General features: G+C 43.3%; 1 protein-coding gene across 2 annotated transcripts; it reads left to right on the top strand.

Annotated features, from left to right (window-relative positions):
• The first annotated feature begins 68 nt into the window (after positions 1 to 68).
• On the top strand, positions 69 to 26,553 carry PDCD11 (programmed cell death 11). Of its 2 annotated transcripts, none has more exons than XM_030030622.2 (36): positions 69 to 207; positions 1,038 to 1,149; positions 1,745 to 1,876; positions 2,056 to 2,223; positions 3,136 to 3,297; positions 3,933 to 4,056; positions 4,326 to 4,507; positions 5,053 to 5,160; positions 5,640 to 5,846; positions 6,174 to 6,298; positions 6,937 to 6,997; positions 7,696 to 7,842; positions 7,966 to 8,217; positions 9,034 to 9,177; positions 9,880 to 10,080; positions 10,646 to 10,816; positions 11,217 to 11,436; positions 13,769 to 13,921; positions 14,978 to 15,093; positions 15,262 to 15,779; positions 16,284 to 16,346; positions 16,820 to 16,928; positions 17,440 to 17,529; positions 17,857 to 17,959; positions 18,495 to 18,672; positions 19,337 to 19,393; positions 20,201 to 20,323; positions 20,622 to 20,744; positions 20,939 to 21,134; positions 21,546 to 21,668; positions 21,997 to 22,140; positions 23,186 to 23,436; positions 24,082 to 24,250; positions 24,523 to 24,676; positions 25,250 to 25,415; positions 26,122 to 26,553. In XM_030030622.2, the coding sequence occupies exons 2-36, from the start codon at positions 1,048 to 1,050 to the stop codon at positions 26,291 to 26,293; spliced, it is 5,514 nt and encodes a 1,837-aa protein (XP_029886482.1). In that variant the 5' UTR covers positions 69 to 207; positions 1,038 to 1,047; the 3' UTR covers positions 26,294 to 26,553. The 2 variants fall into 2 exon arrangements, with proteins under 2 accessions (XP_029886482.1, XP_029886483.1); XM_030030623.2 differs by having other exon boundaries at positions 15,259 to 15,779.
• Positions 26,554 to 26,808: the final 255 nt, after the last annotated feature.

Raw genomic sequence — 26,808 nt, 5'->3', positions numbered from 1 at the left:
AGCTTCTGGTTGGCTGAGAAGCAGGCCCGCCGCTTCCGCTTGCCTGTTCCCCTTTGCCCGCCGTACTGCTTCCGGCCGGCTCGACGTGCTGCACGCGTGCGGTTCCCGGTCCCGCTCCCCCGTCCCGGGCTCCCCCCGGCAGCGGCCCGGGGCCCGGCGGCAGCCAGAGAGGGGCTGCGGGGGCCAGAGCGACAGCGGCCGGGGGAGGTAAGGCCCCTGCGGGCAGAGCTCCCGCCTTGCCCGGCGCAGGCGTGGCCGGTGCAGCCGGCTCAGTTACCGGCCGTGGAAGGCGTCTCTTGCTCAGCGAGCCCTTTGACGAAGCGTGCCTTGATGAACTTTAATCTTATGACGCGCTTTCACATTTAAAGGAGTTTTGTATGTCTAACGGACTGCTTTAAATTTGACAACATAGCGTTTCAGTGCTAATTTCTGTAGAAGGACCGTTGACTAAAGTCATAAATAGCATGTGAATCGTGACCTAATAAGTAAGGTGGTGTTTACTGATTGAAACGTAGTAATGTTAAACGTATCTATTAAATATATGTAGAGAGGTACGGCTTACACAAAGATGTATCAAATTATGTTAACCTTTAAGGGTGGTGTCCAAAAAGTAAACATGCAGACCAAGCTTACTTAGCGTTTCACTCACAACTTTCTCCTTGATGACTGAAGCTGGTAATTTCAGCTTGTCCACTGAATATAATAAAGATCTATTCAGGTAACTTATGGTTAAAGCAGTTTTATGAGTATCTATGTGGTGCTTCTGAATCCCTTAAAAAAATTATTACTCTAGTAGAATTGGGCAATAGTAAAAAGTGTTAGGGATGCACATATTTAGATGTACCATTGCAACGCTTCAGTGTAGTCAAATGTTAAGTACGTTTGGACGTGAGTTTTTGTTTTGTCACTGACTGTAAAGTAGCCATCTGAACGATTTCGTAGTTTGGGGGTAGTTCACTCTTACTTCTCTTCAGTGTTTGTGAGGAACAAGTGTAACAACTGCACATTTAATCTCTGTTTCGTCATTTGTCCTATAGAAGTGCAAGTATGGCATCCCTGGAAGAAAACTTTCCTCGAGGGGGCATCCAGAAAAAACCCACAGAGGGAAAAACACCCAACACAAAGTTAGAGCGGGACAACTTGTTTGATGTATGTTGTTTGCGTATTCTTGATTAATTCTTCTCAGGGTTCTCCCACTGTCAGAATATGACCTGCAATCCTTCCTATCCCTTACTTCTACAGTAAACTGTAGAAGGGACTTCCAGAAAGAGGTAACTGCTGACATCCACCTTCATCCTGATCTCTTAAAGGTCCCTGATATCTGATGCATGTTGCATGTGATGACGGAAAAAGTTCAATCAAAATTATCGATCAGGCTTTAGCTTTTAAACTTCCCACAAGCATCTTATTCCCGAGGTGCTCGTGTAGTGAGGCTGGTGTTAGTGGATACAGACTAAGTTTGATCTTTCTTTTTCTGTTAGTAGAATGTGGTGCAAATCACTTGCGCCATTCTTTTCCATTCGCAAGATTCACAGTTTTATAAATTATCAGCCTCAGCCCAAAGGAGATATTTTCGAAGACTTGCATGTAGACATATAGCCGTTAGCAAGGTTGTTCTCTTTTTTTCTCTGATCCTAGTATTTTCTTCTAATTTTATTTCTGGCAACAGAGTTCTGCCTTAGTGCAAAGTTCATCTCTTTTTCCACTTTTATTTTTTACCTTCTCTGCTTATCATCTGCTTTAGGTTCACCATGAAGAACAATCCCAGAAAAGAAAAAGGAGCCAGAGTGTTCAAGGAAAGCAGAAAAAGTTCAAGGCAGACAACATAGCCACTGCTAAAGACAGTGTTGTGAATATTGAACCACTGACAATTGAGGTTTGTGGATAAATGTTTTGATTTTGTGTGCCCCTCTCTTCTGGGCTATGTAAAAATGGCATGTTCTTCCTCGCTAAACCTGTAAAATACATCAGTGATTTGGGACAAAAATGTGTTTACCACTGTTATCACTGACTTGCCAAGATATCCATGGTATGCTATTCTTCCTGCTTTCCCAGGCGCTCTGTGAGGGGATGCTGCTCCTTGGTTGTATAAAAGAGGTCAGTGACTACGAGCTAGTCATCAGCTTGCCCAATGGACTTTCAGGATTTGTGCCGGTCACACAGATCAGCGATGCCTACAGCAAACTGCTGAGCAAAGAGGTGGCCCAAGGAGAACTCCTGGAGGTGAGACCTTGGACTGAGGCTGTGATTTGTGCCTGGAAGCTAGGGGGTGTTCATAATACCTCAGAACCACCCCTGAGGTCTTGCTTAGGAGCCTGGTTTCTAGTGTATTGCAGCTGACTTGAATTTGATCACCTGCAATGCCTTAGCTTTGGCTGAATAGTCCTTGAACTTCGTAGACAGCCTGTTGAACATGAAGAGATTTGTGTTGCCTATTTGCTGCTGAAGCTAAATACTTATTCCTGGCTGTAGGCAACGATGGCAGGAAGTTAGGGAAATGGTTGGAAAATGTTGTGAGCGTGCAAGTGTTTTTCAGGGGCATGGGGAGTAGCACAGTCCTTGCAGTTTAATTGTGTGTTGACACATGCAACATGCTACTGCGTAGTGCTAATGTAGACTGACGTTGGTTTGGAACTGGCTTTTCGAAGCAAACTTTGCAATTTCCTGATAATGCTGATTGCTAGAAAGAAAGAGGATGGAGTAACCTGTTACCCTGTCTCTCTGGTGTCAGCACTCCAAAAGTTTTCCCAAGGTGGTGTGGAGTGTGGACCTGCCAAGTACAGTAGCCTTTTGGTGGTGGTGTTTTTCTCTGTTAATGAGGGAGGTGAGGTTAGGGTCATTGTTGGCTCTGTACATGTTTCCTCAGCTGCAACCTCCTGACTCCAGCCCACACAGTATTCCTTTTTAAGCAAAGCGTACCAGTCTTGCTAACATTGCATAGTGTCATCCTGCCTCTGTATTGAGATCGTGGTGTTTGTGGCATTTCCTGTCTCTTATTGTAGGGTTGACAGAGAAACAAGACTTTACTATGGGATTTTGATTTCAAAAGCTACTTCAGTAACAAATTCTGGCCTCCTTATATTATTTAATATTGTAAAATTTGTATGTTTCTCTCTTGATCATCTTGCTGGGCAGGACTTGAATTCGCTCTCGGACATGTATTCTCCAGGGATGCTTGTCAGGTGCATCGTGACCAGCGTTGAGAAAAGTGCTGATGGACGTCGGAGTATCAAATTATCAATTGACCCCAAGAAGGTCAATAAGGGTCTGAACGCTTCAGCACTAGCATCGGGCATGGTACGTGTTCTGGGTCTGTCACAGCCTCTGTAGGCTTTGGAGGTGCCTCTTGCACAGTGCATGGGAGAACATTTCAGTTTGTCCTTGCATGGGATCAGACCAGAATGTGGAGCTGCTCCCACCATGGAAGAGACCTGGGAGGAGAGGGCAGTATTGGGTCTTGGCTCCAGGCTGTCACTCATGAAATCAATTTGCCCGATTCTGTTTTGATATGGACAAGTTATTTAATGCTTTCTTTCTGGGTAGGTTTTTTTGTTATTTATGCAGAGAATAGTATTTAACATGCCTTGCAGAGGTGCTTAGTTGTTTAGTTTTCGTGTTTCCAGCTGTATGATTGTAGGCACGTGCCTGCAATTAGACCACCTACTATTTTTTGAGCATCCCAATTTTTTTTCCCTACCCGTTTCTGAACTCCATACATGCATAGTTGGATAAGGGTAGAGTTGAGACCTCACTGCCAGATGAGCTGTGTAATAAGAAAGAATGTAGTGTTCTTTCTGCTGCTCTGGAAAACTTGGTGCTCTGTCCTTATGAAACAAGTGAGTACTTGGGTGGGGAATCTTACCAGATGTGCATTCTTTGAAGACCCAGCAGTTTCATTGCATTACTGAATTGCAGTGCTTCCCTCCCAACAGCTGCTCTCTGGCTTTGTGTCTAGTGTGGAGGACCATGGCTACCTCATTGATATTGGAGTCAGTGGGACTCATGCTTTCCTGCCCCGTCAGAAAGCCCAAAATTACATCAAAGCAGTCAAGAGAGGTAAGAAGTAGTGCAGGAGGAGCTGCTGGGGTTAAAATGGAGGTGGAGAATGAGAGAGGTTAAAGCTTGTTGTATCTGTGGTGGTAGTGCACCTCAATGAGATTGGGTCAAAGTGGAGTCTTTGTGAGTTGCTGAAAACAGCAGTTTTGTGGCTGGTCTGCAGCAAGCCGTTGGATTTCAGCCTGCTTTCTGTAAAAGTTTTGGAAAGATCAGAAGGGAATCCCTGAGTGTTCCTGGTGGAGGTTTTATGCTGTGACTTGTCTTTGTAGGGCCTGACTTGAAAATAGGCCAGAACCTGAACTGTATCATTGTGGAAGTAAAGAATGAGGGAAGAGTGGTCCGTTTGTCTGTTGATCGATCAGAGGTTGCTGCATCCCTTGCAACAGAGCGACAGAACTGGACGCTCTCCAATTTATTGCCAGGGCTGGTGGTGAAAGCTCGAGTGCAGAAGGTAAGCTCTAGTTTGGGTTTGTTTTGTTGGTGGGTTTTTGTTTTTTTTTTTTTTTTTTGAGCCTTGCTGAAGGCAGGGAGACAGGTGAAGTAGAGGTGGAGGTTTATGCACTGGAAAATTTTGTGCTTGGGCTCAACTACTTTACAGTAGCAAACACTGTTACCTGCTAGACACTCCCTCCACTTCATTCACCTAAAGTCTGATCTCTGTCCTGGTTGTAATGCCACAAGTATAAAGGCTTCAGCCTGAAGTTGGTCTTGAAGCTCGAAGCAGAACAGGATCCATTTTGTGCTTCTCTGGCCTTTACCTAGATAAAGTATTCAACAGGTTAGCAGTAGTTTTCAGAGTATGCACAGCATTATCAAAAAACTAAAGGATTATTTTTGCAAAACAATGTAGAAAGCAGAATTGTTAGTGGTTTTGCTGTCTCTTGTGATGCGCTTGTTGATCAGCACTGACATTTTGTGAAATGTGTGAGTTGCTCTCTGAGCTGCATGAAAACTGAGTGCAAATTTTTTCTGGCATCTTTTCCTTCCGCTTCCTAGGTGGTCCCACTTGGGATGAAACTGAGCTTTCTGTCTTCCTTCACTGGCATTGTAGATTTCATGCACATGGACCCAGAGAAATCCATGAACTATTCTCCAGATCAAGTGGTAAGGAGAGTGAAGGATGGCTGGAGTTGGCATGTCGCTTACAGCATCTCTTATCTTCTCCAATGTTTCCATGGAATAATCTCTGAAATCTTACTGACGATAGCTGTCTTTCTCATCTTTTTTTTGAATTATTATCATGGCTGCTTTAGAGCTGTAAAGAGCAAAGCCGTTCCTGGGGTAATGGAAGACTTATTTGGGAAGCATGAGAGACTTGCAAGGGATAGAAAAATGACTTGCGCAGTCATGTTCTCCTCACTGTATTGGTACTAGTCTAGTCTGTAAACAACAGACAAAAGCAAAAATCCCTCATCTTTGAAGCTGTTAGAACTGAAGTGATGTCTTAGTAGTAATATTGGAAAGTGCTTGTACATGGACAAAGAGTTCAGATACCAAGCATAATGTCTAAAAACATGAGTAATGTGCCTTTCTCCTCTTTTGTTTACAAACTTGCGTTTAATGACCATACTGTCTTCTCCCAGATGAAAGCATGCATCCTCTCTATCCACCCCACCTCCAAGGTGGTGCGGCTTACTCTACGGCAGGCCTTCCTCCACCCTGGGGGATCACCAAACCAGCTCTCCAATGATCGCATGGGGGCAGTGGTGGAGGAGTCGACAGTGAAAGCTTTCTACAAGCAGTTTGGTGCTGTCTTTGAGCTTGATGATGGCACTCTTGCATTTGCACGGGTGAGTACCAGGGTGGTGAGGCAAGTCCTCCATAGCTATCTTAGCCTCCTGGGGAAGAAGGCTAGGAGGCGGTTTTATTTTCTACCTTTATGCTCTTTGTGAGACAAATACAACAAAATTAAGAGAATGTGGAAGGTGTTTGCCAAATCATACATACCCTTGTTCAGGTTGGAATGTAGGAGGGTTGTTGTGGAAGAACTGGTGAAACCTGCTGCACAGAGAGAGTATGTTAGAGGAACAATTTTGTCAGATGCTACCACTCCAACCTAGGGTCTATATCAGTGCTTCCATTTTCCAAACACTAAATTTTAATTTGTTTTTTTCTAGTTGAAACATCTTTCAAAAACCAGAAAATCCTTTAAACCTGGGGCATTTAAGACAGGATGCAAACATAAATGTCGGATCATTGACTACAGCCTGATGGATGAGATGTGTATTGTATCTCTGAAATAGTAAGTTTCATAGACTCTTCCAGAAAATTGATTGAAGGATTAGAAGGGTGTGGTTGAGAGTGGAAAACGCTACATTGCTTTGCTGGACTGGAACTTGCCATTTTGGGTTTTTGGCTTGTATCTCTGTTGTGTCACATCAGGTTGTCTGGGCATCTTGCACATCCTCCCCATCCTATAGGGAATTGGGACACGGTCTATATAGTTGGTGAGCTGAGGCACAGGGAAGCTAAATTACTTCTGCCGAGGTCATGTCAGAAGACTGTGGCTGAACAGGAAGTTGAACCTTAATATTCCAAGTCCCAGCCATTTTGCTCCTCCCTCTTAGTATTTCCATCTATGTGGCTTTAAGCAATACAGATGATGGGTTCCCCTGTCATGGAGCCATGGCTGGTGGCCATAACTGTGTGGCTGTCACCTGGAATGGAGCCTGGTGAACCTCCCTGAACTTTATGTCCAGAGAGCTGTTTTGGGAGATGGGTCTGTTGGAGTAAAACACAGAACTCTGGAGTTGTAGAGTACTGGTGGGTGTGTGGGGGATAATGGATATTTGGGAAAGGCAAAGAGGGGACTGTCTCCTCTTATCCTGGATTTCCTTCAAGTTGACTGATTGGTCATCTCTTGCTGTGTCTCTTTCCTAGTCAGATTATTGAAGCACGGTTTCTGCAATACCAAGATATCCACACAGGGGATGTGGTGCAGGTGAGCTTCTGAAGGACTTGTGCAGTCCTGTGTGGCCGTTATACTAAGAACAATGGTCTAGCTAATGTGCATTTCCTGTGCCTAATACGTATGTTCAACTTCTGATCCAGACTAGTGAGATGAAAGTGAGGAGAAAAACTTCTCCTTGCAAGACTCGATTAATGGAATGCAATACTTTTCTTTCCCCATTTTGTTCAAGTTTTTATTCATGATGCTGCCAAGGCAATAAAATTTTAGCCACGGTCAGTAATTTATTTATGACCATGAATACATTTTTAGAAAGACTCGAGTAAAAGAAATTAAAACTCACCTTGCACTCTTTACACTGAAAGTAAAAGTTCATGTATGGACCATCACAATCCGCTGATGGGATGAAAGTTACTCAGTTATGATCATTCTTATGTCTGAGTCATGACTGTATTGGATATGTCTCTGGAAACAATTCTAAGTTGCCAGAGTCAATAGGGATCTTGCAGAAGTAGCCTGTGCTTAAGGAAAAGAAGTTGTAAAATAACCTTATGGAATGTATAAAAGTTAATGGGTCAGATTGGTTGGGTGGAGTGTGGGTTGGACTAAGATTTTTTTTTTTTTGGAGGGTGATTAGATTTGGTGATAATAGGTCATGGCTGTTTCCTACTTGTGCACGGTCTGCTTTCCATGCTGAATTTACTGATCCTTTTCCCTATTTTGGCTTCTAGGGCAAAGTTTTTGCTCTGAAACCCATTGGGATGCAGGTGAAAGTGACTGATGGGATTAAAGGGCTTGTGCCATCCATGCATCTCGCTGATGTGATCCTGAAGCAGCCTGAGAAGAAGTACAACATAGGAGATGAAGTCAGGTGTCGGGTGAGAGCTGCCAGACAGGGTCTTTAGCTGCTTTGCAATCTTTTATTCTGAGAATTTAGCAGCTGGATTGGTCAGGCAATGGCAGACATGCTTTTTGAACCTTCTTGTACTTCATTCTTGTAGGTGCTAGAGTGCAATCCTGCAGGAAGGAAGCTGATCCTTACTCTGAAGAAAAGTCTTATCCAGTCAAAGCTTCCAGTCCTCTCCAATTATGAAGATGCAAAAGCAGGTCTGATCACACATGGCTTTGTGGTGTGTGCAAGGGAGTTTGGCTGCATTGTGAAGTTCTACAATGATGTTAAAGGTCTGGTACCCAAGAATGAGCTGAGCTCAGAACCCATATCTTCTCCAGATAAAGTCTTCCATGAAGGCCAGGTAATCAATGTACCTATGCCATGCCTTGTGTTTGAATGCAAAAGAGAAATCGGCAGTTGAGTTGGCTCCAATGTGGGTTTTCCCCTGGAGGAACCAGCTACACCAAGAGATTTTTATGTCCTTTCACAAGCCTGTCGTTGTTTCTAGGCTCTCTATGTTCTGGTGTGCAGGAGGTACCATGGTATGTGACATAGGGACTACAGTTGGTTGAGTTACTGAGAACTTAGTAGAAGCTTGGGGTTCTAGGCTGCAGTTTCTTCTAAGGAAGTTAAAACTCTTACCTACAGAATCAGAAGGATGAGGTTTTCTGCCTCTGCATTATTCTGGTTTTCCTGTTTGTTTCAAATCCTGCACATCTTAAACCAGGCACTCTGGGAACCATGCTGTTCACCAAGTTCTGGTCTTTGTTGTGGGCAAGCTTATAGAGATCTCAGCCCTCTTCATTATTTTTTCTGGTGCTTTTGTTTGTCTTTAATCCTGCTGTTTGTTGGCTAGCTAAGGAGGAGGTAATTTTCTAGTCAAGATTTCTGACTGCAAATCTGGAGAACTGAATTTTATTCTCAACTCTGCTACAGACCTGCTACATACTTCTAGCAAGTCATTTAATGATTATGTATTTCCATTTTCCATCTGTGTGATCAGAAGGACATTTGGCTCTGTTTGAGCCTGTTAAGTTATAGTCACTGGCCTGCTATCCTTAGGCGTGAGAGTAAAGTGTACTGTGTATGCATTTCCCTGTCTCATTTTGTAGGTGGTAGCACACTGAGGAGGATGGTCAGCTGAATTAAACTTTTGTTTTATCTTTTTTGGCTGCAGGTTGTTAAAGTAACGGTCTTAAAATGTGACCCCCAGCAGGAAAGACTCTTGTTGTCCTTCAGGTTATCAAGCAAACCTGCCCCGGAGGACAAAAAGGAATGTACTCCAGAGAAGAAACAGGAAGTGAAATATCAAATAGGAGAGGTATTGAATTCAGTGACTTCTCTCTTTTTTGCCTTTTCCTATGTGTTTTCCAAATGATTTGGTATTGCTTTGAACAACCTTGCTTCAAGAAAAGCTGTTGGTGGTCAGGAACTAGCATTAAATGTGCATTTCTTACTGTGTGGCTGGCCTCCTGGATCAAAACCAGGATCTCTCTTGTCAGAGGTCAGGATAAAGGAGTCCCAGGACAGTCTTCTGGAGGTACCAATTAGTGCTCCTACTCCTAGGTGGAGTCCTCTTTCTTCTGGATGCTGCTAATGTTCTCACTCCAAAAGCAGCTGCTTTTGCTCCCTGGAAAAAGGCAATTTAGGAGAAATGTTTTGAAATGCTTCCCTTTTCCCTTGTCTTTGGAATGAACAGTTTCCAACACCCTGCAGATACTGCCAATGCAGGAACAGGACAGTTCTAATCTTGTTTAAATTATTCCCTTTGGCCTTCAAACAAAAAGTCACAACCAAGAGAATGTTTCTAGCTCTTGATTTCTCTGGGAGCTGAGAATTACTTTTTATTTTACTACCAATGTTGGCATGCTTTTCAGGCTCAGCCTAGTTGATGTTTTTCTCATACAGAGCTGGGAGGCAATGTCAGAGCCCCTGCAGCACAGCATTTGGTACCCTATGCATCAAAAGGGATGACTTCAAAGACACTTGGGATTTTATATCACTGTATTTGTTCTCCTTTCAGATGGTTGATGTGAAAGTCTTGAAGAAGAAAGATAGTGGGCTAGAGGTTTCTATCTTAGAAGATGAAGGCAATGTGATAGCCTCAATTCCCACAGTGCACCTCTCTGACTTCGTTGCTACCTGCAAGCTCCTGTGGCATTGTCTTCAAGAGGGAGATGTCCTGCCCAGAGTTATGTGCCTAAGTGACAAGGGAGACCATATCGTATCCTTTGCCACCTCAACCACTCAAACAAAGTGGGGGGAAGGAGATATCTGTCAGGAATCCAGAGTATCTGCAACAAGCAGAAGATATACTAGTTAGCGTGTTAAAGTGGAAGTGCCTGTCAAGCTAGCGATGCTTCAAAGAATCATTATAACTTGCTTGTGTTAAAAGTGAGGCTCAGCTGCTGCTAGAATCCCATCGGAACTAGGACTTGGTTGTGAAAGGACTGAAGTTCCCAACCAGCTTCTGGACTGTTAATCATATCACAACCTTAGCAAAAATGTTGCTGTTTTTATACCAAAAATCAGAACAGAAATGTTAGGAGGTTGACATTTCTGCTAGGGTGAAGCATGCATCTTTAATGCTGAGCAGCTTAAGAGACATTGGTTCCTAAATTTTAGTGTAGAGAGATCAAGACAGAAATTGGAATTGTGGGATTTTGAGCTCCTGTACTGCCTAATCTGCAAAAAGTGCTCTAGCTGAATGGTTAGCAGCACCAATAGATTTACTTGGCATCGAGCTCCTTTCATTCATCTTTTCCCATTTTTCCTAACTGGTTGTTCAGATCTTGAGCAGGAAGTCTGCAGTGATTTCTGCTGTACAAGAGGAGCAAATTGTGAGAAGTTTCTCTGAAATCCAGCCTGGGATGCTGTTGACTGGTTATGTGAGGAATGTGATGCCCTTTGGAGTGTTTGTGGAGTTCCCTTTTGGTGTGACAGGACTGGCGCCCAAAGTGGTAAGCAATGCATTCACTTCAGTAAACAGCATGTGTGTAATCAGGCATGCTTGAAACATGGCTTTTTAGCAAAGGTACAATAACAAGGACGGAACAATAGGGCTGTGAATCCTGTATTTGCACAGTTTCCTCCAGTAGGGTGAAAGCTGCTTTTAGGTTTGTGTTTAAATTCACTTCCAAAATGAAACAAAAGATTTTATTCAAGTGAGCTTAAGCTTCAACAAGGATTTCATGTGACTTCAGTAATTCATTTTAATTGATGGCTTTTCGTTAGTCTTTGTTAATTTCTCTTATGCATTTTCATGAAGTCTTAACTCAAACCCTTCTGAACAGCACTGCAGGTGGTTGATAGTTAGCAGCTGTGCTTAGTAACCCTTGCCCCTTTGTTTCCTTTGCACAGAGCATGAGTGACAAGTTTGTGACTGACACCAAGGACCACTTTGTGGTGGGACAGACTGTGATTGCGAAGGTGATGAGCATTGATGAGGAGAAGCAGCGTGTGCTCCTCAATCTGAAGGTGTCAGAGTGCAGCTCGGGTGATTCTGCTGCAGAGAGCTTTGCCCTGCTGAACCAATATTTCAAGGAGATGAAAGAAATCAGGAACTTGTTGAGAAGAAGAGGTAAAAGTTTGCACATGTTCTGCTAAAGGGGATCATATCACAGAAAAGGGGATCCAGAGGAACAAAAAGGGAAAAACCATTTTCTTTGAAGTGAAAGAAAGGTCAGTTCAAGCAAAGACTTGGCTTCTGAAAGGAGCTTGTTAGAAGAAGGATGTGTGTGCAGTGTCTGCCATTGACAAAAAGGCTTTTTGGAGCTACAGCTGGAACAAGCCAAAGAAGCTGCTCTTTTCACTGAAATCTACTGGGCCCCTTACATTGATTTCAGGTTGAAGCTTAGAGAATTAAAAATAAGGGGATAAATAGACGAACTGTGAGGTCCATATACCAATAGAGGAAGGGAGATACAATGGTACAAAAGGATGGGTTCTTTGAAGGGCCTGTGAAAGTGAAAATAAGAAAGGCCAGGGTTAGACTGGATGTTCTGTGGACCAAAGCTTTTCTCCAGCCTTGGAGACGCTTTTTTTGGTGTGAATATTTGTAATTGCTTTATGAACCAATCTAAAAGTTAATCAACTGAGACATATGGCAGTAGTTTCACCGTTTAATTATGTGTCACGTGAAGCATTGTCTCTGTTTATTTTGAATCTGGCAATGGTTAATTTTTAGTACTCTATGCTCTTGTATTTTAAGAGCCTTAGTCTGTAGACCTGATTTCTCTGTTCAGTAAACAGATGTTAAACTCCAAAGAGCTTACAGATATAAGGGATATAGGTTTCACAGCTTGGCCCAATCTAATGTGCCAACAGAGGTGTAGGAATATGTTTTTTCTCGTTTGTTTGGGTTTTTTTTTAAGTGGAAGAATGACTCATGGAAGTCCAGAAGGAGTTTATTTCTGTGTGCCTGAGTGAATTGCCACAAAGCACCAGTGAAGCAAAACAGGCTGCCCAAAGCCCAAACCTGAATTTCCCCAAATGCCTGAAAAGGGAATGGTGATAAGCAATATGGGAGGCTCTCATTGCGTGCAAACTCATGTATTGGAAACAGGCACTTAAGACGTACCCCTGCTAGTTAGTCAGTTTAGGAAAAACAGCACCGGTGCCTGGATAGTAGGGTGATAGGCACATAAGAATCAGAATGGACATCATGTCAATTTTCTGTACTCAAAAGTGATGGAGGAGCAGAACACAACTGGAGTTGGCCTGAGTCAGTGCATCAACGTCACTTACTGTGATTTTAGAAAGGTTGGGCAAGTTAGCTGTCTGATGGTAAAGCCATGATCTTTTTTCCCCTGGTGCTTTTTGAAGAATGGTACATCTGTTTAAAGTGAATGATGCTTTTGGAGGGTTAAAATAATAGAGGAGAAGGCTTTGATTTAAGAAGAATTTCCTTATTTGCCTATTATAGTCTGCAGGCAGCAGGTGCTTTTACTGTGTTTAAGCAAATAGGACTAGCTTTGTCCATCAAAATAAAGAGGAATCGTTGACAAGAGTAATTGTGTATTATTTGTATGCATACTGTATTTGCTGGTAACTCATAACTGATGAGAAATTACCATTTCTACCTTCATCTAACAGTGCTTTTTTTCACTATGACAGTGAAGGACACTAGCATTGTTTTTTACAGGCAGTCGAGAACTGCTCCTACTATTCTTATAGTACAGAAATCTGCATCTGTGCATGCTGTGGTCATCAAGTTGTTTTTTATTGTTGATATTTGCGCATGGGATGCTTGACTTTCACAGAGGGATTTTCCAACCCCCCTGAGCCATAGCCAGGATCTGCTTAACTAGAAAGTACAAGGATATTTATGCTGGCACTCAAGTTCTTGTGATAACCCAAAACTAGTGCTCACATGAGGATGAGTTTCTACAAATAGATTTGCCTACTTGTATTACAGGTTTGCTGAATGAGTCCTCCAGCAAAGGTTTTCTCACATGCTGTTTTTCTAGTGTTAGGAATACTGGATGTATTGCAGTTGATTTTTATCAAATTCTAACTTTGCCTTTTTAGGTTCTTTTTATATCCAGTAGTGTTTAATGTTTTGTTTCCTATAATTGTGAAGTGACAGGTCTGCTTTGTGGTTTTAGTATTAATCTATTTTGCTTTCACCTTCTTCTATATGCAATGTGGTGTGCCAGTGTTTCTATAAGATTGGAAAATGTTCTCTCCAAAGTTATCAGATCCTTAATGCCACAAAAGTGTTTCTACTTTGATTAACTCTTAGAATTTACTTTGTATTTCTACAGATTCAGGAGCCTAAACTTTGTTTTCTGTTATGAAGGTGGATATAAATGCTTGTTTGTGCACTCTTGAGCAAATGTGAAGGCTGTCTTTGTTTGCAAAGAAACAACATAGGTAAAACTGACTTCCCACTTCTTCTTCTCTTTATTTAGGGGAGCCCAGCATGGCCCAAGGCCTTTGTGAGTTGGTGCCTGGGAAGGAACTGCAGCTGGTCGTGCAGGATGTGAAGGAGGATGGCTCAGCACTGTTCAGCGGCAGCTGTGTCACAGGCTTGACTGTAACAGCCACTCGCTACCATTTGGGAGGTGAGGGTCTTGTCTTTGCTTGGTTTGGTTTTCACTCTTGTACTTTGAAACCTCTGTTCTGAAATGAATTCTGCTGCTGAGGAACTAACATGGGAGGAGCCTGACCAGAGTAAGAATGGGCTTGAAGAGTAGTTTAGTTTCCTAATGTGTTGCCGACCCATTTGCATGATTGGGAACATATCATTTAAACCTATTTGTGCCTCTGTTATGCCATCTGTAAACCAGACCTAATCCTGCCTCATATCTTGGGCCTCTTGTAAGGTCTAGTTTGTGCTCCGAGATCCTTGGTTGAAGCATACTGTATATAGACAAAGTATTAATACAAGCTCCAGCTTTCTCAATTTTTTTTCTTCTTACTTTAAAAATATGTTCCTTGGAGTATGCTCTACCTGAAATTGCTGTTAATTTTTCTTTTAAATCAACATGACTTTAGAACAGGACTGCAATTTCAGTACTTTGCAATTCAAAAATTAAAGCAGAAAAGTGCCATATTATGCAGAACCAAACAAGTACATGCTGAGATATTGAATAAACCAATGAAACCAATATAAACTGCTAACTTCAGCAGGAGTAATACCCCAGCACTTCTGTGTTCAGAAGAGTTTCTTTGTTTCCTCAGCAACAGATAGACTGATGATGGTTTTGTGCAAATGTTAGCATAATCTTTTTTAAAATCTATATTACCTTGCCTTTGTGTTTAGTCAGCCTTGTCTGCATTATTTAAGAGTTGCAACTTCATAAAATCAATATAGTTCTTCCATGAAAGCATCAGACTCTTTTTCCAAATAAAAAAGCCCCCTTTTTTTTTCCTCCTTGCCATTAATGTTGGAGGAATCTGTTCTTTTCTTAAAGAGACTTATTATATGTTTGGTACTAAGTTGACTTTGTTACAGTAACTTAGTTACAATAAGTAATTAAGCAGTCTTTTTATCACTATGGTCTTCAGGAATTAAACTGAACTATGGGCAACACTTCCTCTCTGTCATGTTCCACTAGCTCAGTTGGTCAAAATTCTTCACTGACATCAGGCAATAATCTCCTTATTCTCATTTGTAGACAAAAATATTGTTCCTGGTGAGAAAACCAAGGCATTGGTTCTCCATGTGGATGCCCTCACCTCCAAGGTGTATGTTTCTCTTCGGGAAGAACTGTTAAAACAAAGAGCCAAGCAAGTATGTGTTCAGTTTTTGGATTTGTGTGTTTCTGTTTGTCTAGCAAACTCTAGGCAATTAATGAATTTTGAGGGAGGGGCTGTTTCCTCTTTTAGAATTGTGGGAGGTAGAGTGGAAGGAATCAAAATCTCAGCAGGAGAAGTCACTATCTCCATTTCTGTCTAGCGGCTCACAGAGAACTCCCAGCACTCCGCCATTGTGCAGCACATAGCAGAAGACTTTGCCATTGTGTCTTTGTTGGAGACAGGCCAGCTGGCAGCTATCCCCATAGCATCTCACTTCAATGACACCTTCCGCTTTGACTCAGAAAAACTGAAGGTGGGACAAACAATCTTTGCAACCTTAAAAGTAGTGAAGGTGAATGACCACGGAGTCTTGTTAGCAGTACAAGACCCAGCAAAGAAGAAAGTTTTTGTAAGGGTCCGGAGCGAATCTGAGACAGCATTAGAAGAGATGCTTCCTGCTGTGAAACACTCGCTTTCCCTGGGGGATACTGTTACTGGTACTGTTAAATCCGTCAAACCAACCCATGTCACAGTTGCTATTGATGACAAGCTGACAGGTTCAATCCATGCATCCCGGATTCTGGATGAAGTGCCCATAGGCTCTTTTCCAACGTATACTCTGAAAGCTGGACAGAAGGTGACTGCTCGAGTCATTGGAGGCAGAGATGTGAATACTCACAGGTGGGAAAACATGCACATAATAGTACTTCTTGGGCAATGCAAGGGGTGAAACAGTAACTCATTTCAGATGGTCTAGGCTGTTCCCTCTGTCACCAGCTGCTGTTACAGCTACCCTTGCTGGGGTAGCTGAGGCCTGAGGAGATATGCTATTATATTCTATCCCAGATCCAGGTTTCAGTGAATTAGTTCTCTACCTGTGTCACTGTATTTGTCTTGAGTGTAGATTGCAAGAAAAAAAGATGTCTAAACTCTTAAGGTCCAGTGGAAGCCATAAATACAAGCAGGATTTGGCCCCAGGGGCTAAATTTGCTGGAGTATTTTGGGTACCTAAATTGCCACTGAAATAGTAGTAGGAAGAACTGGAACTGGAAGGTTTTGGTAGTTTTAGAGGGCTTACACCTGGGGTTTTTTTTTTTTTTTTTTTGCCAGTGCAGAGGGATTACAGGTGGGTGACTGGGGCCTGGGGAGATCATGAGAAACTTTGATCCTTTTCCTGTTCTTTAGGTACCTGCCTATCACCCATCCGCACTTCACACGGTCCATTCCAGAGCTCAGCATTCGACCAAGGTAATTGTTGGCGTATGTGCTGTGTGCAGATGCTTCACAGACCTTGTATCCTTGTAGGTTCCCTCCCTTGTTCCTCTCATTTGTGAAGGAGCTGGCCATGAGCAAGGTCACACCTGTATGCGGTATGGCAAGGCCTCTTACTCTCTCTTTCACACTAACTTGGGTCTGGGAGCTGTGTTAAACCTCACAGTGCTCTCCTAGCACGTGATTTCCTTTGAACGTCCTTTTGGCTTCAGGTTCTGCCAGTCTGGACTCTGGCATGTCCATTCATGTCAGAAGGACTCCCTCTTAAGCCCAGGGAAGAATTAATTCCTTGCAGAAGGATGCAGCTGGGGAGGGGATGGGGATGAATGTCACAAAGGCATTGTCACAGTAGTACTGGCTCACCATAATCTCCTGGGTTTCTAACTCCTATCTTCACCATTAGGACCAAAGCCGTCCTACTGATGTCCTCTTTCTTTGTTTGCAAACAGTGAAATAGAAGGGAAGGTCACAGCAATGCTGAACTTTAAAGAAGACAGTGCCCTCAAGAAACTTGGACTCTACAATGTTGGACAGACAGTCACCTGTTTTGTGAAAAAGGTGAGGTCAGAGTCTTCCTAAGAAGTGTGCTGGGGGATGCAGCAAGTGGGGGTGACCTCAAGGGCCTTAATTCAGACCTAAACACTGACACTACTGTGGTCTTCATTAACTGTGAGAGTGACCCATGCAAAGTGCAGTGTCTTACGGGGAGAGTAGGAGAAGGAAGTCACATTTTCTATACTTGACAGAGTCGAGCTGACTCATCCTCTCTGACATGCCTGTTTGTTGCCAGCAGATGCTTCCCACCCTGCGCTCTAGCAAAATGGCCTTTGAGAAATTGTGTATGCCATCAGCACAAAGTACGCTCACTGCTGATCCCGTGTGCACTTGCCTGTGAACTACAGCAGTGTTATGCTTGTAAGAGTAGAAGCCAAATCACCATTTTTGCTTGGTGCAAGAGCCAAGGCTGGAGTAGTTCTTTCTAGCCTTAAAAATCAGTGAATCCACCAGGGAAGGGTTTTTTTTCCCAAGGTCTCATGCTGTCTTCTCTGGTTATTTGGTGTCTTCTCAGTATAACATCCTCAAAAATTGGCTGGAGGTAGAAGTCGCCCCTGACATTCGAGGAAGAGTTCCTCATCTGCTGCTGTCTCTGAACACCAAGGTAAGAGGCCATTACAGATAAGCTATAAAAATTTTTTTTCTGTGCACATGGCTGCAAGTAATGACTGCAGACACTTCTGACATCCATGTGAACTCATAATCCAGTCCTCTGCCCTTTAGGTGTCACTGCCTCACTGAGAAGCAAGTACTATGCCTGTAGCTAGTTTGGCTGAGGATAGCAGAACCATTGAAGCGATGCTGAGCTATCAGTCAAGTATACACATCAAAGATGTGTATAGAAAGTATAAGGCTTCGTAGGAGAATCACCAGTCAGAGTTGTGCAAAGCTCCTTTTCTGGTAATAAGTGGAAATCTGTCTTTTCTTTCAGGTCTTAAAACATCCGGAAAAGAGCTTCAAAAATGGCCAGGCAGTATCAGCTACAGTGACTGGAACAGATGTCACAGAAACAAACCTCTGCTTGTCACTCACAGGTATAGTGGAGCTTTAACAGTAGGACCCCACTGCATATGATGCTTTACTTAGAGGTAGGCCTACACTGACCCCTCAGGTGAAGATGTTACACTCCAGAGCCAAGCTGTACTTCCCTGTAGGACAGAACTAATCTTTGGGAGCCTGACCCAGATGTAGCAGCATGCAAGGCAAGAGAGGTCAGACCTATAGACTAAAGAATCACTTCCCTGCTGTCTCAGACTGAAGCCTTCCCTGACCCCTTAGGAATGTATTCCCTTCTGATCTCAGACATGAGATGGTACATTTGCCAGCATTTGTCTGTCATTATGGATCCTGGATCCTGGAACTGTGCAACTAAGGGGACCTTGTCTGGGCTACCAAGACAAACGTTGCTGTGAACGTGAGAGAGTGTATAGACTGCACCTTAACAAAAGTTGGTGGGCTTGATATGTGACTAGGCAACTAAAATCGGCTTCACTGACTCATTACCCCTGTTGCTTTGATTGCATGCTTTTGGAGTATTATGAAGCTTTCTCCCTCCTTCACTTTTACCAGGAATTCAGTCACTGGAGCAGGGCACCATCACTGTAGGCTTGGTAACAAAGGTGACTCCACACGTTGGTTTGACCATTGCGCTGCCAGGTGGGAAGACTGGCAAAGTCAGCATCTTTCACCTGAATGATACTTACACGGAGAATCCTCTGGGTGACTTCAAAGTTGGCAAGATTGTCAGGTCAGTAATTCTTTTTCTTGTTCCCTCCAGCTGCAAGGCTTAGAAATATCCCCCTTTGGTGACAGGCTTTTCACTGCCATAAGATGATGCCAGACCTGTAAGCTTCAGTCTATAGCTAACAAGTAATGCTGACTTATGACCTTATATGCCTTTGGGTGAAAGTCTTTTATTTTCCATGTGTGAAGAAGCCCCTTTTCAGCTGTTGTCTTGGACTGTTTTGAGAGTAGCTACTCTCTTAGCTAAGGTGCTGATGGGACTGAGGGAAGCCACTTATCCCAGCTCTGCTGTGGTTCTGTGGGCTGTTTGGCAAGTCAGTTGTCCTTACATTTATAATGCACAAGTAATTGCATTTCCCTACTTCACAGACTTGTTGGGAATGCTGGAGAGTGCAACAGGCCAAGTGACTGAGCTGTAACAATCTAAGTCTTTTGTACTAGCAATAGAGACTGGATAAAGGAAGTAGATATGTTTCAAAAAGCCCTTTAGCAGTTTTCATGAACTGTTGTGTAATGCTGGTTTGTGTTAGACAGCAAGTGCTCTGAGGGACAGAGTGGTTTGTTTCCTCTAGAGCTTCATTCTGCTAGTGAAAATATCTATTTTCTGCCTATGGCTTTTTTAACAGGTAAAAAAGCTTTCTGTTTTCTTCCCTTACTCTGCCATGCAGGTGTTGCATCCTCTCCAATGAGAACGGCAAAATCCAGTTATCTCTCCGGCAATCCCGGTATGTGTCATCCCTCCAGTCTGTTGATCTACTAGTGAAGAAGAGGACAGTGAAATACAGTAACTGTTGGTTTGGGCAGATCAGTGCGAAGTGTTAAAAGGACAAGGACTAAATTTTTTTTTTTTTTTTTTTTTTTGAGGGATGAGTTTTGTCCCTACTTCAGAAAGATTTTCCTGTGTATCGGCAAATGTGGAGATGTCTGACAATGTAGAGCTGATAGAGTGGGTTCAGATTTAATTTCTGTTCATCATAGTTTCTAGATCTAACTTAACTTTTTTGTTTATTTGGAAAGAAAGGGAAAGTTCCACCATTAAATTTGCAATACAAACACATTATTTTTCAATGTTCAGCTGCATTTTAATGATTTTGATTAAATAGCACACTTAGTCCTAAATGTCTCTTAAAACTGAGCCTCTTGCTTTGTCTTCTCTATGGAACAAAAATGCATAAACCATGTGGAATGAAGTATCTTAGAAATACGCGGGGAAAAAAACCCAAGCCAATGCTGTGCAGAGTTTCAGACAGCATTTTACTTCCTCGTTTTCTTAGTGTCAGAGGAAGCCAGGCTGATCTGTTTTGCTTGGCTTTGTTTACAGCAGCGTGTCTATTCCCTAATGCTACGTATAGCTTCGCAGAAATGCAGGTAGTCCATTAGTACATTTGAATAAACTGAAGGGTGTCTCTGATCTGGTATGTTTCCCAGAAGGTACTAGCTGTTGTTAACACAGATTTCTTTTTTTGATATCCAGAGCACAATGTGGATTATTCAGACGAGTGCTTTAACTTCTAACCTCTCTCTTCTTTTAGGCTAAACCCAAAGAGAAACAGCAAAGTGGAGGATGTTGAAATAACATGTATTAAGGATGTTAAAAAAGGCCAGCTAGTGAGAGGCTATGTCAAATCAATCAGTCCATCAGGTGTATTCTTTGGGTAAGTAGCATAAGAAAATTATTCTGGGAAATGAGGGGTCTTGGAGAACTTGTTTTGAATGTATGATTCTGGAATCTTGTTTGAGGGCAGTCTCTGGCATAATGCAGTGTCGCAAAATGAATTTCCTCCTGGGAATCACGATGTCATTGCTGCTTTCTTGAGCCTATGAAATTAAAGTAGCGAAAGTTTGTGTGACACAATATAGAACTGGTGGTGCTACAGATACAGTCACTGCACTTTTTTATTTTTCTTTTCCCCCACTATGGAATACTTATTTTTGTTTTCCTCCTCTTCTCAGCTTGTCCACTTCTCTTCTGGGCCGAATCCTGTTCCAGAATGTTTCCCCTTACTTTGTACAGAAACACTCCTTATATGAAAAGCACCTGCCTGAAGGAAAGCTGCTCACTGCCAAGGTGCTTGGGTAGGTCCAACGTTCTTTAAAATGGGCCATGTATTAGTGGAAAGGAGATGGTGGAGGAGGAGAGGATGGAAAGAGGGAGGATAAAAGCCAGGAAGATTTGAAAGAAGTTCATAGCCTTGCAGTCATTGCAAATGCTCTGATTTTTTTTTTCCCCCCACCTTTTCTCTCCTGCTACTCCTGGCAATGCACCACAGTGTAAATGGGAAAGAAAAACATATTGAGCTCTCTCTCCTGCCCGAGGACACTGGGATGCCAAGCGTCTTGCCTGAATCCCTAGGCCTGCCACGATATGATGCAGAGGAAGAGAAAAGAGAGGCAGATGACAGGGAAAAGAGAGAAGAGCTTAAGCTGAAGGCAAAACGCACAAGAGAAAACTCTGAAAGTGAGCAGGTATGGATGTGATTGCACAGGACATGCTAAAGGACTGGTTGGCCCAAATACTGAAGGGACTAGGAAGATCCACTAGGATCAGGCTGAGGAATTATACAGAGTAGGAAAAAAAGATTAAATTGCATTAGAGATCAGCAAAGATCAAAAACTATTCCATTTGGGCGGGAGCTAACTGAATTAGCAGCCCAACTGTGTTGCTTGTGTGGCCCGTCCTGTTGGTCTTGGCACCACATGTAGGTGAGCATGGGTTTATTCCCTGTTGTCTCTGTTATGTGAGAGGATAGTGGGGGATGCTGTGCCAGGGCACCACCCTCTCTCTGCTGTCAGGCTCTTTACTTTGTGATCAGAATTGCCTTTAAGATTCATCCCAGTTATTGCCATCCAACATCCACTCATTTCCCCTTGTTGCAGGAGGCGAAGCCAAAAAAAAGAAAGGTCTGCCCAGCAGATGAAAATGACAGTGGAATTGAGATATATTACCGGGAGGAGGATGATGATGACCAGGAGGAAGAGGCAGCTAAAAAGAAATCTAAGGTGAGAAGTTTGGAGGAGAACCTGAGCCTGAAATGACTTTCCAGTCCTGTTGAGATGTCAGTTTTGACTTGGATGACTAAATATCATTGCTGCAGATAGGAGCGACACAGACTGGTGTTTGTGTCATCTGAAAATGGCTTGAGGTGGATTGAGTTTAAATTACAGCAAAGGTGGCCAGAGTTTAATGTTTTTGCTGGTAGGCTGCTTGCAAGTGTGAGAAGTCAGTAGTACTGGCCAGAGAGAAGCCACAAGCAAACAGCAGTTGTCTGATCTCAGTATAAGAACTTCAGATTAAAACCCAGGGCATTCCCTGTCTTCCTCCAAACAGATAAAGAAACCTGATGAAGCTCCCAGGCTGCAGGTTTCCATGGGCTTCACCTGGGATGACGACATGAATGCAATGGATATACCTGTGCTGAATCAGAAGGAAGAGAGCTCAGAGAGCGAGGAGGAGGAGGATCTACAGTCAAAGGTACTGTGCACTAGTGTTGTCTGCACAGGAGACACCACATGGTGGTGGTGTTTCAGTATTTGCAGGTCTGTCTGCCCCATAGCAAAGCCTTTTAACCCAAGGGGACATCTCTGACAGCTAGTACAGAACTTCCTTAACTACTCTGAGCACTGGGCGTAGCAGCAGATATCTCTGAAGCAGAGGAGAAGAGGCCCTATTTTTACCATGGCTGCATGAGAATAGGGCTTCTTATGTTGACATGCTAAAAAAGATAATTATTTAGGGTCAAACAAACATTTTCATGAAAGCAAAATTTTTGTGTTTGATGTCAGCTCTGTTTTTTACTTTTCTGAGTTGTAAATTTACAGGAAAACCTGGAGATGAAAACCCTTTTCAAATTACAGTCCTCTTACTTAGAAAAACACCAAAAAATTATTCTTTTATGTTGTAATTTTTTAGAAGAGTTTTTCAGTGTGAGCAGTTCAGCAAAATCGGAAACAAGCTCACAAATTGCTTTCATGTTTGCTCTTCAGGATTTCCCCCATCCCCTCTGTAAAGGCCGTGCATGGCTGATGCTTTGTTGCCCAAGGTATAGCTGCATTGTGCAGAGGGCTATGGCACCATCAGTTCCCAGTTTAGACCCGAGTCACCCTAGTGATCCAGCAACATACCCCAGTCTTGCACAATTTCTCCCCATGTATCCTGGATTTTTATAGAGTGGAGGGTGGTGGTGAGCACTGGCCCAGAGGGTAAAGATGGAAGAATGAGAGGGAGGGGTGAAGCGTGAATCCTGCAGTTGGGGTGCAAGACTAGCAAAATATTTGGTCCCTCAATGTATTTCATGAAAAGTAATGAGATTTCATGTACTGCTGCTCTTCTTGGAGGTGTGAACTGTGTGTGAAGGGGTGGGGGGTGTGTACCATTTTCCTCCTCTCTTAAACAATTGGCTTTACCTCTTCCTGTGAAAACCACCAAGCCTTGGACATATTGAGGTCTGGCTGTGCTGTAGCTGGGCCTGCCTATGAAGTGCCTGCTTTTCCCCAGTCCTCCTTTTTTGCTCTTTCAGCTGAAGAAACAAACAAAGAAGGAGAAGGAGCTAGAGAAGCAGAAGAAGGAGAAGGAGCTCTGCAAATTAGAGGCAGCTTTGATGGACCCGAGTCGACAGCCCCAGTCAGCAGATGACTTTGACCGCCTGGTGCTGAGCAGTCCCAACAGCTCCATCCTCTGGCTACAGTACATGGCTTTCCACCTCCAGGCTACCGAGATTGAGAAGGCCAGAGCTGTGGCAGAGAGAGCGCTTAAAACAATCTGCTTCAGGTAATAATGGGGCTCTGCCTTTCTATGCCCCAAAGAATAAATCATTGTGGGGTAGTTGTGGTGGGAGAAGAGCATTGGTTGCATCATCAGTGTGTGTGCATGTGTGTGTGGAGTGGCAGAGTCTGTTTCAGTGATCTCAAAAGGATTAAATGGTAGCAATTGTCAGCTGGCCCTTTGAAGGTCTGGCCTGAGTCACCACAGTTGGCCTGCAGCTGACTTGCAGCTGATGAGTGCAGTAACTCCCCAAGATATCACTGAGTGCACGGACATACTTCTGAGCAGTTAGAAGGGTTTGGAAGAGCATTATTCTGTCAGTGATGTTGTCCTTAAATCAAAACATGAAACAAACTGTGAAACTCTTGGGGCTGCACCCTTGTGTATTAAACCATCTCTACAGCATGATTAAGTATATTGTGCTTTCTTGAATCATCCTTGTGGTTTTTAATTACAAACAACAGTGATCCAAAGTTGTAGTGTGAGACAACTGCTGTGCTCTATTCCAAAAGTGGTGTTTCAGTGAGCAGTATGCCCCCTTCCTTTGTCCTGGAGGCAGGCTACGAGTCAGTGAGTCTTTGTAGGGTGGTTTGCAAAAAGCTGATGAAGACTGGTAAAGGGCTAAATATTCTTGTTCACATCTGCTTTAAGGGAAGAACAGGAGAAGCTGAATGTCTGGGTAGCTCTGCTGAACTTGGAGAACATGTATGGTACTGAGGAGACACTGATGAAGGTCTTTGAGAGAGCTGTTCAATACAATGAACCTCTGAAAGTCTTCCAGCATCTGTGTGACATCTATGCCAATTCTGAGAAGTACAAGGTAAGATAGTGCAAGCAGGTCCCAGGCACCTATCCCATTCAGTCATGCCAGTAAACTACCAATGCTGGCTGTATAAGCTTCCAGCTGTCAGGTGTTAGGTCTATCCTGTTCCTAACTGGGATTAATAATTATGATTGACAGCAGACAAGGAACTAGTGATACTTGCTTTTCTGTCATAAGTGTTTGGAGATACCTGGGCCATGAGTAAGAGTTTTAAAGCTACAAGGCTTTATTATGAATCTGTGTGATCTAACGCAACTCTGCCCTTCCAGCAAGCAGAAGAATTGTACCACACAATGCTGAAGCGTTTCCGTCAGGAGAAATCTGTGTGGCTGAAATACGCCTCTTTCCTCCTGAAGCAAGGCCAGACTGAGGCTACACACAGGCTTTTGGAGCGTGCTCTCAAGGCTTTGCCCACCAAAGAACGTAAGCACACTCTTCGCCATCCTTAATGTGGACCATGTGTTAACAGGTTTCCAGTAGATGGACTGCTCTCTGGTATCTCTGCCTGTGACACTGTTTGTAATAAGTGAAAAGTGCAACCAGTTGGTGCTGAATGTGCTGCCCTTGACTCTCAGGGGAAGAGAAATTTCAACCTGGATATCAATGCTACATACTCCCGTAATAGAATTTGCTGTGATGGGCAAAAGCAAAGCACCCAAAGCAAAGACAACTTTGAGTCTTACAGCCCTGTAGAAAAGTTCAGTTGGTCTAGTCCCAGGTTTGTCGGGCTGCCCGTGGATGCTGCAAGATACATTTTGAACATAAGAATAAACTTCTGTCTCCTGCAGAGAGCTGAAATGGGAAGTGAACTGTGGGATCAGAGTGGGAGAGAGAAGGGTCACCTTGGTACAGAACCACTTTACAATAGAGCCTTTTGTCTCTGGGTAGAGATGGTGCTGTCTCTGTGCCTGCCTCTGTTCTGTGTAATTATCACTTGTGTTTGCTCATAGGGAAGGGAGCTGCTGTGGTACCCTAACATGTCATTACTTGTTCCAGATGTGGATGTCATTTCGAGGTTTGCACAGCTGGAGTTCCGTTTTGGGGACCCAGAACATGCCAAAGCCCTATTTGAGAGCACCCTCAGCAGCTATCCCAAGCGGACAGACATCTGGTCCATCTACATGGACATCATGATCAAACATGGCAGCCAGAAGGAAGTGCGGTGAGTTGTGCTACAGCAGGCTGGGAAGGGGCAGAGTACAGTGCTTGGAGCAACACCTGAAAAGATCAGAGGTACCCTGCAGCATGAGGTTGTATAGGGCTTCCCAGAGCAGAGCAGAAGAAAATTATTATCACCTAGAGAAAGAAAACTGGGGTGTGTGGAAGTGTTTATCCTTGCCAGGACTGAAGAGACTCCAAGGAGATCCATAGGGCAGAAGGGGGCTGATTTTGTAAGTAGTGGCCTGCATGACAGAAACCAGAGGACTTGCACTGAGGTTCTGCTGTCCCTCTGGAGGGATTGCCTTGTTGTATCTGAAGGTTGAGATCAAGGCCTTGTGCATCTTGTAACATAAAAATGGAGAAACTTTTTTTTTCCTTTTCTTTTTATTTTCTGAGAGTTGACAAAAGGAAGTCCAGCTTCCCACACTATGGATCCAGCCACATCCACTTAATGAATGCAGGATCAAATACAGTGGCTGGATCTTAGCTTAAGTTGACCAGCAGCCTTAGAGTTCTGCAAGCAAATAGAAGGCTTCTACTTCAGGGTTTTGGCCAGTTGTCAGGAATCTCTGTCTTTGAGCACCAGCACTTTGCAGCAGGTTGAATGTCTCCCCTGACTTTCTGCTCTTTGTTCAAAGACAGGATACAGGGCTTATATTGAGTGCTGTCACCAACACAGCGATCTGAATCACTTTGGTTTCTTGCAGGGACATCTTTGAGAGGGTCATACACCTGAGCTTGGCACCAAAGAAGATGAAGTTCTTCTTTAAACGCTACCTGGATTATGAGAAGAAATTTGGTACAGCAGAAAGTGTCCTTGCTGTCAAAAGAGCAGCACTTGAGTATGTGGAGACCAAGAGTTCCCTTGCTGATCCCTAAATACAGCACAAGTAAAAGCAGAGAGACTCAGCTGTCCATGCAGTATCAGAACTGAGAGGTGTGGAGTTCTGCCATGAGTGTCCATGGGCAGTTGAGTTTCTGGAGAGTTTTGGTCTATGACCAAACCAAACTGGAAAGAACAAGCAATCAAAGGAAAAGATTTGATAAATGTTTACAGCTTTGGCCAGATGTTACAAATAATCCTAGTCTGTTGATGACTTTGAAGACATGTTTTTAAATATAGACGGTTTTATAATCAATACAAACATCAGCCATACCTGTCCTACTTTCCTGGGGAAATCATGCAGTTATGACCACTATTTTTTAAGTACAATGATGTCTTATAAATTGATTTCTCTCTCTGTCAAGATGGCAGAGAAGATTCTTGCCTTTTGGCTGAATTAACACTTTGAAAGATTTATCTCAAGCGCCTTTGTGCTCCTAGAAATTGGCAGAGCAATACAGAATTGTGGCATAGTTGAGGTTGGAAGGGACCTCTGGAGATCATCTGGTTC

This window comes from Aquila chrysaetos, chromosome 11 (genome assembly GCF_900496995.4).
Source record: "Aquila chrysaetos chrysaetos chromosome 11, bAquChr1.4, whole genome shotgun sequence".
Lineage (NCBI taxonomy): Eukaryota > Metazoa > Chordata > Aves > Accipitriformes > Accipitridae > Aquila > Aquila chrysaetos.
The sequence above is the reverse complement of the archived record's forward strand: the minus strand, read 5'-3'. Positions and strand labels throughout refer to the sequence as shown.

Excerpts from the sequence above, each read along its gene's own strand:
- PDCD11 (XM_030030623.2), top strand. The coding sequence starts at position 1,048 with ATGGCATCCCTGGAAGAAAACTTTCCTCGAGGGGGCATCCAGAAAAAA. Across the intron at positions 5,847-6,173 it reads GCACTCTTGCATTTGCACGG|TTGAAACATCTTTCAAAAAC; the intron begins GTGAGTACCAGG and ends GTTTTTTTCTAG. Across the intron at positions 22,141-23,185 it reads AGGAGGATCTACAGTCAAAG|CTGAAGAAACAAACAAAGAA; the intron begins GTACTGTGCACT and ends TTGCTCTTTCAG.